Here is a 16311-nt window from a genome sequence, read left to right on the forward strand (position 1 = left end):
ATTCTTATTTCCCATATTAATTATATCATCTTTGAATTTTCTTCTGTGTCTTGCTCTGTCTCTACTTCAACGAAGTTACTTCTTGCAATAGATTTGTTTCAGTTACTCTCTGCCATGTTGAAGGCATGCCTCAAATGTCCAATGATTCTAGTTTAGTGATCACTAAGTATCACAATTGAATACTCTATACATTTATGCATGTGTTTGATGGTTGGGGAAGTAAATTTTGTAGACTAGAAGGCTTTATTCTAGAATGATCCAGTAATGAGTTAATTTTCTTATTGAAGACATCAACATCTCAGTATCAATGGGTCTGTCCTATAGGATAGATCAGGTTTTCCGAAGGAAAATCCTAGAATCTCCCTTCTGAGATATAAAATGTGACTACCAGAATTCTGGGTGCTGATTCAGGAAAATAACCTGGAGTGGAGGGAAGAGTCTCATCATTTAGAATACAAATTTTTATTAATGTTCCTGGTTTCTTCATTCTTTTCTGTGTTTAATATTCCAGATTTTAAGACTCCATAATCCAAATTTCCTAGAGAACATACTTCCCAACATAAGATGAAAAAGAGGGTAGTTATCAGGGTGGGCTAAGTAGGATTTCTGGTGGCCTAAAGATTTTCAAAGAACTTCCTAATTTCAGTACCCAAACTTGCTCACTTGCAAGATAACCAGCCAGGTCTCTTTATTTCCTGAGATTTTCCAGCTATCTGAAAAGAGGGTTACTTGACTTTCACCAGGCAATTAGGTTTGACTTTCTTTGCTTCACTTTACTAAAGCATTTATTTTTCCATTTATATTCTACTTCCTATGTTGTGTTTTGATGTTACAAATATTTCATAGTTTCACTGAATGTAGTTAGGAATTTCTGTTTTTTGTACTACTTTGTTGAAAAATTTGGAAAAGAAAAAGAGTGAAAAGTTTTTGAGTTGGTGTCTTATTATCAAACCAAAACCAAAGTGGTTGTAATGAATGAAATAATATAATGGTGAAACCTAATGCATTTGAGGAAACAAACTAGAATTTAAGTTGACTATTCAATCAGTTGTTGTTTAATCTGATTTTTTCCGCTGGTAGTTCTAATTTAAGTGGAAAAAAATATTTACTAAGAAATTTGGTTATGCTTTTATAAGTTCTTAATCTTTAGAAGTCACAACATTTTGTGTTTGGCAGGGGCATGCAGTCTAAGTAGAATAACAATTACAGATGCAGACACGGTATGGCAGAAATTGCTAGTCATCCCCAATATTTATTCTTACCGTTACCTACATTAGTGGAAACCTCAGCTTTTGGCTCAGTAAAAATGGGCACCAGAGTAAATATGACTTTTCCCAGCAGACTTCTTTGCACCCAGTTGTGACTATGGATTTAAGTTCTGGCCAACATGATATAATTCAAGAATATATAAAATAAATCTTCCTTATTATAACCTTTACTGGAATGAGCATGAATTCCATTTCCTCTATTCCCTTTTCCCACTGCCTGGAATACAAATATGTCAATGAACCATCATAAATTATGCAAATGAGGGTATAGTACACTAGAAACAGAAAATCAACATGATTCCAAGAGCTTGATTCCATGATATTTGGTAGTTCTAGACTACTTATAAATGGATTATTAGGTTTGATAGAAATAAATTTCTGCTGTGTATAAGCCACAATTATTTTAGATTTTTGTTACAGCAGTTAAATCTAACTTTTGCATATGGCACTCATATATTCAACTATTTCGCATATACGTGCACAGATTATAATGGGACTTCCAGATAAATGACAGCATATTGCAATTTTGTAATTATCTTTGTTTTCTGTGTTTTTTTTGTTTTGTTTTGTTTTGTTTTGTTTTTACTTGATAATATTCTGGGCTTCTGTTAAGCCTGGCTAGGAATTACCTCAGAGATGATTGTTGGATATGAAATTGCAAAATGGAATGTATGAGTATTGTGTTCAGGAACATTTTGAACATAAACTATAGATGTGTCTGTGATTTTTGTAATCTGATTTTGGGACTAAGGCAAACTATGAAATAAATATAGGCACAAAATGGTCCACTTTATACTATATGAGTGTATGTTTTTCAAATGAGGTGTTTGACATATTTTTATCTGCTGATCTCTAACATTTAATTTGGCTTTTTGCTGATATTCTTTATGACTGTGTCTATCTTTGGAAGATTTTTGGAAACAAACTGGGATTGTGTGTGTGTGTGTGTGTGTGTGTGTGTGTGTGTGTGTATCCCAGGGGATCTGAAGAATTGGAACCAATTTAGAAATTTATCAACTGATAATTAATGCTCTAAAACGGTTTTTCCCCATGTTTTTGTAGAGGAGCCCAATTTGCTTGTACCATTCCTGGTCTATTGTTTTCTGAGAATCCCTAAGAAGCAAGTTATTTGTTTTGTTCATCTGCAACTGTTAAACAACTTTTTATAGTTTTATTACCTGATCATATCCAAATTCTTTTAGTTCTGGAACTTGGAACAGAGTTGAAGACTGTAGCAAGGTTTACGTGGAACAGTTCTAAGGAACTCAAACATACAAATAGCCAGAATTATAAGTACAATGCTTTAAACATAAAAATAATGATAAGAAACTGATTCTGGCTTTACCGCACTGTCTTTATGTAGGTATGTGAGGATGAGAAAAACTGAAAAGAAAGTATTATGGATGGTATGTTTGTGTCCGCCCCCAGAATTCATATGGTGAAACCCTACCCTCTAATACGATGTTATTAAAAGATGGGAGCCTCACCTCCGGGGAGACTTTCGGAGGTGATTAGGGTTAGAAGAAGTCATAACGTCGGAGCCCTCATGAGTTGGATTAATACTCTTTTAACAATGGTGAGAGAGCTTGCTTCCTCTCTCTGCTCTCTACCATATGAGAAGGCAATGAGGAGTCAGCAGGCTGCAACTAGAAAAGAGCTCTCTCCAGATCCTGACTATGCTGGAACACTGATTTCAGACTTCCAGCTTCCAGAACTGTGAGAAATAAATTTCCGTTGTTTATAAGCCACCAAGTTTATGGTATTTTGTTATAGCAACCCCCATTGACTAAGACAAAATGATATAAGTATTTGCCAGTGATATTACATGTGATGCTTGGAGAGTTAACTGGCATTAGCAAAAGAAAATATGAATTCTTAAGAATCATAAAATTCAAATGATTCAGAGAGACGTCATTTTTACAATATGATTTATATAATATTCAGCCTAAAAAATATATCTAGGCCTGGATTTTGACAACAAAAACCAGTGTCTACTCCTTATTGAATAAAGGGAAGGGAAGTATCTTTTTGATGCTGAGTGCTTTATATCTCCAATTGCCTTGGCATTCCCCAGTGACAAATTTGGACTTTTGACCATTTCTTTTCAGGCAGATATGTGCTTTATATCAAGATGTATGATAAGAAATATTAACTAGACTTATTGTGGTGATCATTTTGCAACATATACAGATATTTAATTATTATGTTGTACACCTCAAATTAATATAATTTTGTATATTAATTATACCACAATAAAAAAGAAAAAAAAAGATAGTAGCATGGTAAGTTTGAATAGGCCATACCTGGAGCGGCAGCTGTTCCATACACTCGCAGGTCACTCGCCACACCTAAGCATCAGGAAATTGGAGCAGAAGGTCCACTGAGAGACACAGTATGTATAAAATGTATTCTTAACCAGGATATGCCATCTTAGTAGATGTCCAGGAAAAAAAAGAAGCGTTTGCTAAAGGCATAGATAGATTGTGTAATGCAAATTTTTTGTCTCTTTCTAAAGCCTTGTCAAAGACTCTCTTTCCTTTGATCTGGAACATAACACAATGGAGGAAGCGAGTGTCTAGCGGGAAATCAGGACAAGAGAAAAGAAAGAGAGAGAGATGAAGCTGTTCAATATTGAAACAATGGCATTATGCTAGAATCCCTTTACAAAGTAATTCCGCAGTTTAAATTATACACTGTATGGGTAAAATCATCATATAACAGGAAAAAAAATGGGGTGTCTCATCATTGCCTTGAAAAGTAAGAATAAATGTATTTATGTAGAAGATAATAAGACTGTCCAGATTTGACTATAGTCTTTTAGCCTACGAAATCACCTTAAATTGTCTGTTCTTGAGAACCAGAAGAGAAAATAATAATGACTTCCTCTTATTAATAGAGAACATCATAAAGTGATATAATATGTATATACAGTGGTATCCCCAACCAGACAATGTAAAATCAAATATCCTACTCTTGTCAGAGGCACCTGATATAGTCTACATAACATCTTACTTTTAAAAGAGTTTTCCGACTGACTCTAAAAGTCAGTCACCTCTGAAAGCAATTGAGTATTTTGGCAGTTGGAGGACATATTAACTACTGTCATCACTGCCTGTTTATACCTAACTCTAAAAGCTCAAAAAATAAGCAAATTCACCCACATTTAGTAGATTTGGAAAGTGGATTTAGTTAGTGGTTTGGGGTTTATTATTTTCTGAACATAGCTTAGGCATTAATAACATAGACTATAATGAATTTAGACTAATAAAAGTATCTCTACGACTACTTTTCCTTGCTCCTGTGTTGCTTACACATTTGTCAGTAAATAAGGGTTTTATTTCCTTCATACCAGGTATCCTGCAGAGATTGAGACCAATAAAGATCCCTGGTATAAAATACAAGAGTTTCTGACAACTACTAAGTAAATTCTTATTTATTGAAATTCTCATTTATTGAATTTCTTTCTTCTTAGCATGAGGTGAATAAACTTAACGAAAAATTTGCATGGTATAAATAATATTAAAATATACTAATTATGACAATTCCAGAAAATTCCAGAGTGCACTGGATTATGGAATAAAAGGCTTATTTCCAGGTGCTGCAACTATAGCTTTTATCCTTTTTACCTAAGCATCTTGGTGATTGCTAAAATCAGGCAGCAAATGTACAATAGCATAAGAAAAAAAAAAAAAAGATTCTGCAGCCAGGGGAAATTTCCACACCTATGTATTACAGAAGCATTAAGGTATATAAGTACCAGAGATTAGGCAGAATGAAAGCAGATCAATAAACAGTTGTCACGTTCTTCATATTATATGTGATCTATGGCCTGTTCCTAAAGTGAATCAGCACATTCTTCTAGCACATAGCAAATTGGGGGTATGCTTGGTGATCATTCCTTTAGCAGAAATTTTTTTCAATTATAGTTGACATTCACTATTATTTTATATTAGTTTCAGGTGTACAGCATAGTGCTTAAACATTTATATAATTTATGGAGTCATCCCCCACCCTATAAGTCTCCTTTAGCAAATGTACTGGCTACCTAGTGTATTACAACCCTTGTTCTAAGCACTTCCTTATAGCAGGAGAGGAACAAGTTCCTGTTGTCATGCAGCATGCATACAAGTGGAACAAGACAGAAAAGAAACACATAAGCAATTGATAATTAATATGCTTAGGCACTCACTCATCAGCTATGACAAGATTCAAAGTGTGAGTGTGGGAATTGATAAGTGAAGGGAAGTGTAGGAAAACATCATCTATTAGGGAGGAAATCAGAAGCTAGGCTGTGGTATGTCTTATCCAAATGGTTACTAGCTTCCAAATGGATGAGAAATTTATTAATAATAATAGTAAGAGTTCAGATGAAGGAGAAGATTGTCAATCAGAAAATAAATCTTTAATAAGAATGTCAGAAGATGATTGTTATACTAGAAAAAGGAAAGGGCGACACAGCTAAAAATATCTTCAAAGGAAGAGTTTTTGATTTGTTTGTGTTTGGGGAGAATTGTTTGCTTGCTTTTTTTTTACACAAGGTTTATCACTTCTGGATATGGTGATATGGGGTGGGAATAAAAACACCAGGCCCATCCACACTCCTGACACCGACATTTTTGATGTTAGAATAAATAGCCCCCACTTAAGCTGACAGCAAGGAATGTTATTCCCCAGAGGCCTATATGTTTCAAGTGTAGTGAGACAGAGCAGGTTTCTCTTGACACCACAGGACACGTGTGTCTAGAGCTCCCACTTTCTGAATATATATATAGCAGACAGAAATAGAACGTATGATTTTAAGGGTCTTCAGGCAGAAGTGTGGAAAACAAATACCAACTTATTCCTCCCACCTACAACACAGATCCTCCCACCAAATTGTCCATTGAGCAAATCAAAGGGATCTCATCAGCTCATTATTAGGAGCACAATAATTGCCAAAATCAATCAACTCCAACTTAGGAACATTGTCTAACAGTGGTGGCAAAATACTTGCTCCAGAACAAAAACAATAAAAAATGGTTGTCCAACTCATTGGTTTCCCCTCTATTTTCTTCTTGTTTCTACTATTGCTCTGCAAATGTCTTGAGATTCATTGCCTGTTCCTTACACATTACACGTAGCTGTACATTAGTCCCCCTTATCCACAGGGTATATGTTCCAAAACTCGCAGTGGATGCTGGAAACCGAGGATAGTATTGAACTATATACGTACACTATGTTTTTTCTATACATACATACATACATATCATACATTTTAGTTTATACATTAGGTACAGTAAGACATTAACAACAATCACTAATAATAAAATTGAAGAAATGTAATAATATACTTTAAAGTTATGTGAATGTGGTCTCCCTCCTCAAAATATTTTATTATACAGTATTCACCATTTTTCTTCTTGTGATGATGTGAGATGATAAAATACCAAACTTTTTTTTTTTTTTTAAATACCAAACTTTTTCCTGAATCTGTGTAAATATTCTTGCAGTAAATGCTTGGTGTCACTCATTTCGGGGAAGCCCTTGCTGAAGTCTTTGTATAGGCTCAATGCTTTCTGTCACAACAGGTTGCCCTCAATCAGAACAAAATTTACTGTTCATGTTTTCCACCCACATATTTAATGCCTTTTCCATCTTAGCTAAGCACTTATCACACACTGTGGCCATAACTTTTGAGTTTGATGTGCAGCAGAAAACCAACATGAATTGCTTTTATCCTTCTTCACAACTTCACAGATAGAAAATTCGCAGATAGAAAATTCGATCATAGCAAGCTTAGTGTATGATTTTTTCTTTCCTTTATTAAGTCAAGAACTTTCACTTTTTCACTTAAAGGAAGCACTTTATGGCATCTTTTGGCATATCCGAATTGCCAGCATAATTACTCTTGCCCTTTGAGGCCATTATTATGTAAAACAAGGGTTACTTGAACACAAGGACTCTGATACCAGGACAGTCCATCTGATAAGCAAGATGGCTACTATGTGACCAAGGGTTGGGAACACATATAGCGTGGATACGCTGGACAATGGGATGAATCAAATCCAGAGTGAGATGGAGCAGGATGGGCAAGATTTCTTTATGCTATTCAGAATGGCATGCAATTTAAAACTTATGAATTGTTTACCTCTGGAATTTTCCATTTAATATTTTCAGACCTCAGTTGACCTTAGGTAACTGAAACTGCAGAAAGAAAAACCATGGATAAGGGGGATTACTCTACTTCTCTTTATTTATGTCAAATATCTTATGTAAGCTATAAAATGTTTGATATTATTAAATTTAAGTTAAATGGACTGAAAGATGCATAGAATTTTACTGAGAAGGGATGCATAAGTCAGATTCCTCCAAGTGAAAATTCTATGCACTAGAATCTTCACTTGACTTGTCACTACGATGTGTGGGGAAGAGAAACTGGTAATTCATACATTGTCTATTAAAAATACATCAAGTGGATGTTTGACACTACAAAATAATTGTGAACTTTTAGGCATGATAATGGGCTTGAGTTATATTTTTAAGTCCTTATAATTCAGAGACATGCTAATGAGTTTTTGAATGAAATGATACAATGTCTGGACTACTTTTTAGCTAATTCAAGATGGGAAGGAGCATACAGATGAAACAAGTTTATCTGTGTGTTGACAATAGTTGAGGCTGAGTACATAGGCTTTCTTTGTATTTTTGTATGTGTTTGAAATTTTTCACAACAAATGTATAATTTAAACAAACAAAATAAATGTAACAGACCTTTTCTATGAATCATGGATGAAACATGCCGCTCCTGACATGGTTTGCACAGAACCATGACAGTGTTAGCTTAGTTCCACCTTACTCTTCTGTTCTGTACCTTAGAATATAAAATTTGAATCTCTTATAAATATACATGATTTCCCTTTTCCTCATTGTTGTTATCTTTTCTTGGTGTGTTGCAGGAATCTTTTTTTAAGGAAACTTCACCTTTTCCGAACAAGATAGGACTATAAAGTGAATGTTCTGTACTGTGACAACATTTTCCAAACTCCCTTTGGGAAGAAAGAAGGTTCAACAGCTCTTCATGGCCAAATTACTCTGCTGCCCACCAGTTTTCCAAAAATTCCCCAAATGCATAATTTTTCTTCTGTTCCTTGTTTCAACTCTAGAGTAAGGTGATAGTAACTCCAGCCCATTTTTTTCCTAAACAGCTGCACACCTACACACACACACCTACACACACACCTACAGTGCTGTCCAGATGTGAATGTTGCAAGCTGACATTTGCCCCTGACAAGCTCCACTGGGGCAGGTAGGCACGGGGAGAGACAGAGCAGGGAGGGAAAGAACCTGAGTTTGGTGCTTCCCTTTCTCACTCTCCCCCTCTTCTCCTTCCAGTTCTCATCCCCCCGCCCCCCCCCCCCACACACACCCACACCCTTACCCCTACCACCTTCTCAGGATCCCTTTTCTTCCTCTCCTCTCCATTTCTTCAAGCCCTGGTCCTCTCCCTGCTCCACCTCCTCCCCATCCCGTGCTTCTCTCCCCTTCCCTTGCCAGACAGCTGGTAGAAAAGACGCCGCCGCAGCTGCCGCCGTTCAAGCTGCTGCAGCGGCAGCAGCGGGTTTCTGTCGACCTCACCCCGCCCACGCCGGGTCTGGTAGAAGTCGCGCCCAGGCCTGGAGATGAGGGCGGGGGGAGAAGGTGGTGTGGCGGGGAGGGTGGGGGAGTAGTGGGAAAGACACAGAAACAGCTTCCAGGCGGCGGGCGCGGCTTCACTGCGCAACTAGCAGGAGGGGTCTCTCGGTCCGGGGCTGGGCAGCCGCCCCGGAGACTTGGTTTCTAGCTGGCAATTCAGTGGGGCCATTTACTACCCAGCCTTCGTGGTCTGGGTGGCATCAGCTGGTGAGGGCAGATGCCAGCCTAGCAACACCTTCTAAGCAACCACAGCCCAGGAAACCAGAGAAATCAGAGAGAAAGAGAAGCCCAGGAGGAGAAAAGGGCTCCAAGGAGCCCAGCTTCTCAGGGTTCCCTGAGGTGCTGGTGGAGACCCCTCACATGGTAGCAAGTAAGTGCCTTTTTCTTGCTGTGTGCAGTCCCAGGACGGTGATAGCCGCCATCTGCGGCCAGTCTTTCCCACCCACCCCACGCCAGCCCCACCCCATACACTCCCCTAGGTCCCCAGCAGGAGATTAAGGTTCTGGACATAAATTAAGAGAGCTACTTCCTAGAGCAGCAGTGGCCTGTGGGTGTTTGTTCTGCACTGAATGTGTGGTCAGTTTTCTCATCCCACCAGGTAAGCTTCTGAAAGCAAGACGTTCTGTTAGTGTACAATTTCTAGAAACCCTGTATGGCAATGGTTTTTAGGTTACATGACACAATGATAGAATCGAAGGAATAAAAATGTATGCAGGATAGAGTATACATCTAAGGAATCTTGTCTTTTATTGTTAAGTAACTTAGTGATTTCAAGAATGGTGCTTTTCATGTAAGAATTGACAGTATAAAATTAAGAGGCATGACTGTGAGTGGGGAATGGTGTGCCCAGTTTAAACCATTGGGCATTTTGGTATTGTTTGGATCAACAGGTTTTTTGATTGTTTTTCATTGTTTAGCTCTGAAAAATGCATACCTTTGGGAGATTTTCTTTTCGAGGCGATGATGTACGCGTTGTGACTCTGGTTATATTTTGCCTCCAAAGTTAGGATATCAGTCAAAGCAGGACCAATGATGACTACAGGTGGAAAGGCACACTGACGGGCTCGTCTTAGTAATGGAAACGATGAAGGCAAGTTTGGATATTGGTCAGAAAAAGCTCTTGAAAAAGAAAGGAGTTTCAGTGGTGCTTTCTGTGGATGTTTTTTCTTCCTGGCTATCTTTCAGGAGAGTAGTCCATGGTAAAATAGAAGGAAGCTGGGTCCTACGCTGAAGAGAATCCTGGGCACCAGACCTGCCCTGATGAGCCCTAATTGACGTTACTTAATTACTCCACCCAGAAACAGTCTCTCTACCCAGGCAGAGTAATTAGCCAGTAATTACCTAGCTAGTCAGGGATGAGCTGGAAGTCCAATGAAGAAAACTATGGGATTTGGAATGATAAAACTTGATTTTCATTTTTGTAAAAATGAAGCCAATGCTTTAACTTTTGATTAAGCCTTATTTTTCTTATTTTAAAAATGACACATCAAAAATTTATACATCTTGGTAAGGACTAAATGACAGAGGTTGCATGAAGGGTTTTGTGAAGGAAGTGTCATGTGTAACTATTGCTTGTAAAAGGAATTGTTCTGTGTTTTTATCCATTTTATTATTCTAGCTCTCATCTTAAGTCTAGTTCAATAGAGGAATAAAAGGGGCTTGGATTGGTCTCACTAGAATGCACTAGAGGAAGTGAAATTCAAATGCAAGTCATGATCTCTTGCCACCTATACCCTTTAAAGTATATTCTAACCTGGGAACTTTCATCCTCACAAAATTGTGTGCTTTGCCCAACAATTCATATTTAAACACCTTTGGATACTCTCAAAATATGCTTTTCACTCTCTTTTAAGTTTTAAATTTTGCTTTAGGGTATGTGGTCTTCTTAGGGATGAAACCATTGAGTATATTGGATATTGCTGAATTTAGTTGGTCCGTTAATATATGATTAATTATAGGTATAAATTAATATATGATTAATTATAGGTAAAAATACTTGACTTTTGACTGCTAGGATTCATTAAAACCCTGCACTCAGAGAAGAGGTACTGTAAGCCACCTTTTTCCCATCAATGTGTTTAAAACAATAGGAGAAAAATCTAAAATTGGATGTAGGCTCAGGAAAAAGGACCAACAGATCCCAGGTGACGTGGGCAGGCCCGCCCCAGGACCTGTCATTGCATATCGGTCTCCGCTAAGAGAGGGAGGTAGAGCCAAACACCTGGGAATTAGGCATCCTACCTCACAGCCTCCTGTGGAAGAAGCTCTGGTAGGAAAGTTGATACATACTCCAGTAAATGTTGACCAGGGAGGATAAATACAGTTCTGAAGCACAATGGAAATGAAAACAAGAATATTTTACTCAATCCCTTACTTAGGGAAGAAGTATTCTACTAGATCTCGTTATGACAGGATCTGTGCCATAACTGGAGCACTCAGAGACTGACCCATAATCCTATCCCGGCCACCATAGACTGTCTCGTGAAAGTTTATAATGAGGATATTAGCATAGAAGGGACATTCTTGATTTCTGAGAGTCCAGACCCATTATTTCCACTAACCAATATAAAGATTGGTCAGTTGTGACAGGACATCTGTAAACCCTGCCCACCCTGACTAGTTATCAGTAATGCACACTCACCCATTATCCAATGACACTAACTTGTACAGACAAATCTCATTTTTCCTTTAATTGGTCCCCTTTTATTCTCGTAGTGTGTGCAAACCAAGGCTAGGTAAGCAAGGTCTCGCCTCCACAACACTGAAAGAGGGAACCTTTAAGGTTGAAGAGACAATTTTCATCTGATCACTTCTAGGGATGTGTTTCAGCTGATTCGTATCTCTTGGCCCAGCTGGGATGGTGATTTCCATGTATTTGTTCAATCATTGCTATTTATAAACCAGGCTATTCTGGTTATACTCCATGTTGATGGGGTCCCCTGTTTGTCTGGCAAACAGATATCCCCATTGTATACACAGTATTTCTGTCTGAATTGACTCGGCCTGCGGCTGGCTGAGGATAACTAGCTATGTGGTTGCAGCCAGGTGCTAAATCAACTGTATCAGCATCAAACAAGAGCTTAATAAAATGCTGAAGCCAGGGACCTGCCCAGGGCAATGCAGTTTTTAGGACAGAAAAAACTAAAATTAGGACAGGGTATTGGTTTTAACCTAGAACATCAGAGGATACTGATTTGGGGGCCATAGTCCCTGCTTAAATATATGGTGTTGAGTGAAATATTCCTTCCCTTCTGCTCTAAATGCAAGAGTGAGGCTCAGGGTCCACCAGCCTTTCACTCTCTGAGTTCTTCCAAAGGCTGCATGGTCTAAGCACCTGATTACAGGTTGTAACATTGGCTCTAGTTCATATCTAGTCTTGACCTAATGTGTTTCAAGGCTCCTTTCTGGCTTCTCCGAAATTTGAGAAGTAGTCGGGTATCTGTGTTTGGTTCCTTGTTTGAAAAGCTAGAGTAGTGTTGGGGGTGGGACTAGATCCTGGAAAAGCAGACCAACTATTCAAGAGTGATCAAGAGCAGAGGTAAATAGCCAGTTTTAGGAGGCCTTCAGGGTGCCAGTGAATATGCCTATCCTGGATTTTTTTTATTTTATTTTATATTCCACAGATCCAGTAGCATCTAAAACCATAGGTCAGAAGGTCTCAGTATTGCCGTTCAATATGAAAGTTACATACATAACAAGGTCTCCTTTGTAATACTCCTTGTAATACTAACAGGGGCAACAATACATTCTTCCCTCTTGAGCTCTTAAATGGCCTCTAGCCAGATTTTTCTTGTCAAGAGACTGACTAGGGTCACAGAACAGTCAGTTCTGGATAGATTCTGTCTGGCCTTTCCCCAACATGCTTGTTTTGGTGGGCTGGACAGGCACAGCTTGGAAATTGTTGTCATATCCATAGAAACAAGGGACCCTACTAGTGAACCATGAGATTGCCATAGAGAAGCTCAAGTGGGCGTACTTACCGCCGAGGCAGCTTCTCTTCCTGTTCCCGGAACCCCTTCCCTATCTCCATTGCCTTGCCTGTCCTAATGGCTTACCCTGGTGAGACTCTGTCTCCCACAGAGACTTACTGTCCTCATCCTCTCAAGGCACTGAAACATCCTCTGAGCTTTCCCTGGGCTCATTCTTGTAAGTGAATTTGAGATTAGGCGCTAAGACTTTGTCTTAGCTTCCCCTCAGTATAAGTTGTACCTTTCTGAATGAGTAGGACCTGCACTTCTCCTCCCCAGGAAGACATTTGCAAAGACCTCAGCTCTTGATTATTTTAACAAACCACCACTAGAATCCAAGTTTACCAGATTTTGAGGGGAATTCAGTTCTCCTAAGAGAATTTTTTAATTTGGGGAGAGGTGAAATCTGTCCCTTTGGCTTTTGCTTGTGCTTGTTTATTTACAAGACTGTTTTCCTAGTTTTTGAATCCAGAAGACTTGATTCAAAATTCTTCAGAAATATATAAAAACATAATGGCAATACATACTTATGTTTTTAAGAAAATCGTTTACAGTTTTCCTCTGTAAGATGACATATTCTAGGAATGTGTTGGCTGAGATTGTGAGTGAGGCAGTTGAGTCCAGAATTAAGTGGATATGTTGAAGCCAAAATAGGCTGACCTGGGAGCAAAAACAGCTGCAGGCAGAAACCATGTCCAGGGACAAAGGAGAAATATCAATTAAGGCAAGCCAGATAAACTGTATTCCAGGAAGAATTAAAGAGTAGGAGTCAGATAATCAAAGTTACACAGGAAGTAAGTAGCTCAAGTGGAAAAATAATCCCAAAGCAGAAAAGCAAGTAGGTTCAAGTAAAGGGGAACAGACAGCTGCAAAATTCCAGGTGAATAAATACCATTCTGTTCAGTCTGTCCGTTATTCCTAAGCCTTCTGTACGTAAGCTTTCCATTTCTGGATTTCAGTAATACATACATGGTATATTGCATTCAAGTAGTATACAAATATTAACCAGAAAGCAATTGATACCTTTTCAGTTCTTTTCCATAGATACAGCAGTTTAGTTCCTTCCAGGGAGGAAACATTACGCATGTGCGAGCACGAATAACGCTATGTATAAAATCCTTATAGAACGTATTATTCAAAGGTGAACAATGCCAGCCATTCTCAAAATTACATTTCTCAATAAATAATTTATTTTGGAATTCTTTCCAAAGGAGCACAGATATATCACATTCTTCATGATTACTAAATAGTGTTTCCTGATAGCAACCAACTAGAATTTATGGTATTAGTTCCTTGGGTGGACACTTTGATTGTTTTCAGTCCTTGAAATTAGAAGTATGTGTGATTAACATCTTTGCAAATATGACTTCTCAAACTTCAGCAAGAAATATTCATAGGGCAGTTTAATTTGGGGGCCAAAGAGTACGTGTAAGATTGTTTTAAAGCTGTTGACAATCAGTACTTCAGAAAAAAATGCACTTATTCACTCTCTCCCCAGAACTCTGAGAGGGGCCTTTTGCTTCCATATCCTAGCTTGTCAAAGTTGACATCCATTAGGAGAGTCTCAATTATGTCTCTGAAGTTTTATTGTTCAAATTATTGATTGTTTTAATCTTATCCATATCTTTCAGAATCTCATGAGTTTCAGTCCTCTTCTTGATAGCCTTCTGTTTCCTAAAAGACAATGATAATATTTTTGTATTCTCCATAAGAAAAAAAAAATGTATCTAATATCATTTGAGTTCTAAACCCTGGAGAAAAAGAAAAGATGATAGAGATCTCTAAAGGAAAAGGCTCTGCATCAGAGAATTTAGCTGAGTCATCACAGAATGTGGGAAAAATGAAATATAAGTACTTCAGAATATATCTATAAAGTACAGTCGAATGGCCCCAATGAATGAAAATGTCAATCTAAATTGGTTTTCACTAAAGCAGGTGTGGTTTCTACCTTCTCAGCAATATAGTTTCCATTTAGTGATCATATTAAGTTGGTCTCTTTCACTTAAACATGCAGTATCTTCTAGTCCCAAGTTAACTCTTTTATCAGCCTTTTCATTGCTAGCATTACTTTTTTTAAATTTAAATTATCTGAATCTCATTGGTACAGCAGGCTTAAAGCATTGTCCGTGGCTGATAGAAAGTAGAATTGTTTCAGAATAGTTGGAAACTACGTGAGAAGTCATTTTACTCTTTATTTCCTATTCAATGTCAGAATGAAATTAGCATTTGGGATTTGGGATATTATTTTTACTTTATGGGTCCATTGTCCATTTTTTTTTCTTTTTTTGGCTTCATTTTTTCCTAATTTACATTACCTCGCTCTATGACCTATACCATTCCATTGTAAGGTACCCTAAATCTTTTGGTAAATAAATTAGGAGAATAAATAAATATATGTAATCTGTTATAGAGTAGACCATTTCATAGTTCTCTTTGGCAAAGCTAATCTAGCATCTGTTTTTCATCCCTAGGATTCAATCTAGTTTCCCAGAAGCATAGAGGTTGATTAGATGCTGTAGTTTCATTCCCTACTGTGGGAAACATGAAAGTGAGGAGGCTGTGATTGCTCTGGATAGTCACAATCTGTCCTCACAGCCTGACTGCATTACTGGCAGGCCATTGCTTGGGGATCAAACTGAGGGACAGAGGAAGCAATAGGGAGTGGGAGAAGGAGACTGGGGAAACAGGGACTTTTGGCAACCTCTTTCTTCACTGTCCTTCATCATCTCTAAGAAGATGCAGCTGCAGTTGTTGATACAGAATGCTAGCCACACAGCCTCTTGCCTGAGAACTAAGCTACACAGAGGCCAAACATTGGATCACTGATTGTGTGTCTGTGTCGTTTATCATCCAGCTCAGGATGCTTTTGAAAAGGAAAGAGAATGCCGTGAAAAATTAGTTCTCAACAACAAGCATAAACCCAACTGTCCTCAGAACCCATCACTCCTAATCACGCTACAGAAATATGAGATTGAATGTGCTGGAAACAAGAGGAAAGAGTGGAAGGAAAGAGAGATTATTTATCTTGAAGCAAACTGGGAGCAACAGGATAAGATAGATGTCCCAACTGAATTTCTTTGATTTCAAACGTTAGAGCCATTTTGCACCAGGACTGCTATGGCAGAATGGCACAGGAAGTTCTAGAGCTGAGGGAGAGAAGGTGCCCAAAGTGGTGAAAAGAATGTGGATCTTCTGGATAAGTGATGTTCTAAAACAGGTATTTGCCTCAGCAATTCCTTATATGCTTTACCTCTCACACTTAGGATGTGAGACAACAAAACATACCCAAAGAAAATGTAATGATGTCTCTTCCTCTGCTTGCTTTATAAGGGTGGTTGGATGAAGCTTGGCTCTCATCCAAAGGAATCTTTCTCTCTGGCAGGCTGCCTTACATTCATCTCAAG

General features: G+C 38.2%; 1 protein-coding gene and 1 pseudogene across 1 annotated transcript in view; both read left to right on the forward strand.

Annotated features, from left to right (window-relative positions):
• The window catches only part of LOC117025558 (DNA primase small subunit-like), a 36035-nt pseudogene extending 26948 nt beyond the window's left edge, over positions 1–9087 (forward strand).
• Positions 8991–16311, forward strand: part of SCN7A (sodium voltage-gated channel alpha subunit 7) — an 83414-nt gene continuing 76093 nt past the window's right edge. The window contains 1 exon segment of the mRNA XM_033112361.1: positions 8991–9309. Coding sequence (XP_032968252.1) covers positions 9300–9309 — 10 coding nt within the window. The 5' untranslated portion in view covers positions 8991–9299.

This window comes from Rhinolophus ferrumequinum, chromosome 8 (genome assembly GCF_004115265.2).
Source record: "Rhinolophus ferrumequinum isolate MPI-CBG mRhiFer1 chromosome 8, mRhiFer1_v1.p, whole genome shotgun sequence".
Lineage (NCBI taxonomy): Eukaryota > Metazoa > Chordata > Mammalia > Chiroptera > Rhinolophidae > Rhinolophus > Rhinolophus ferrumequinum.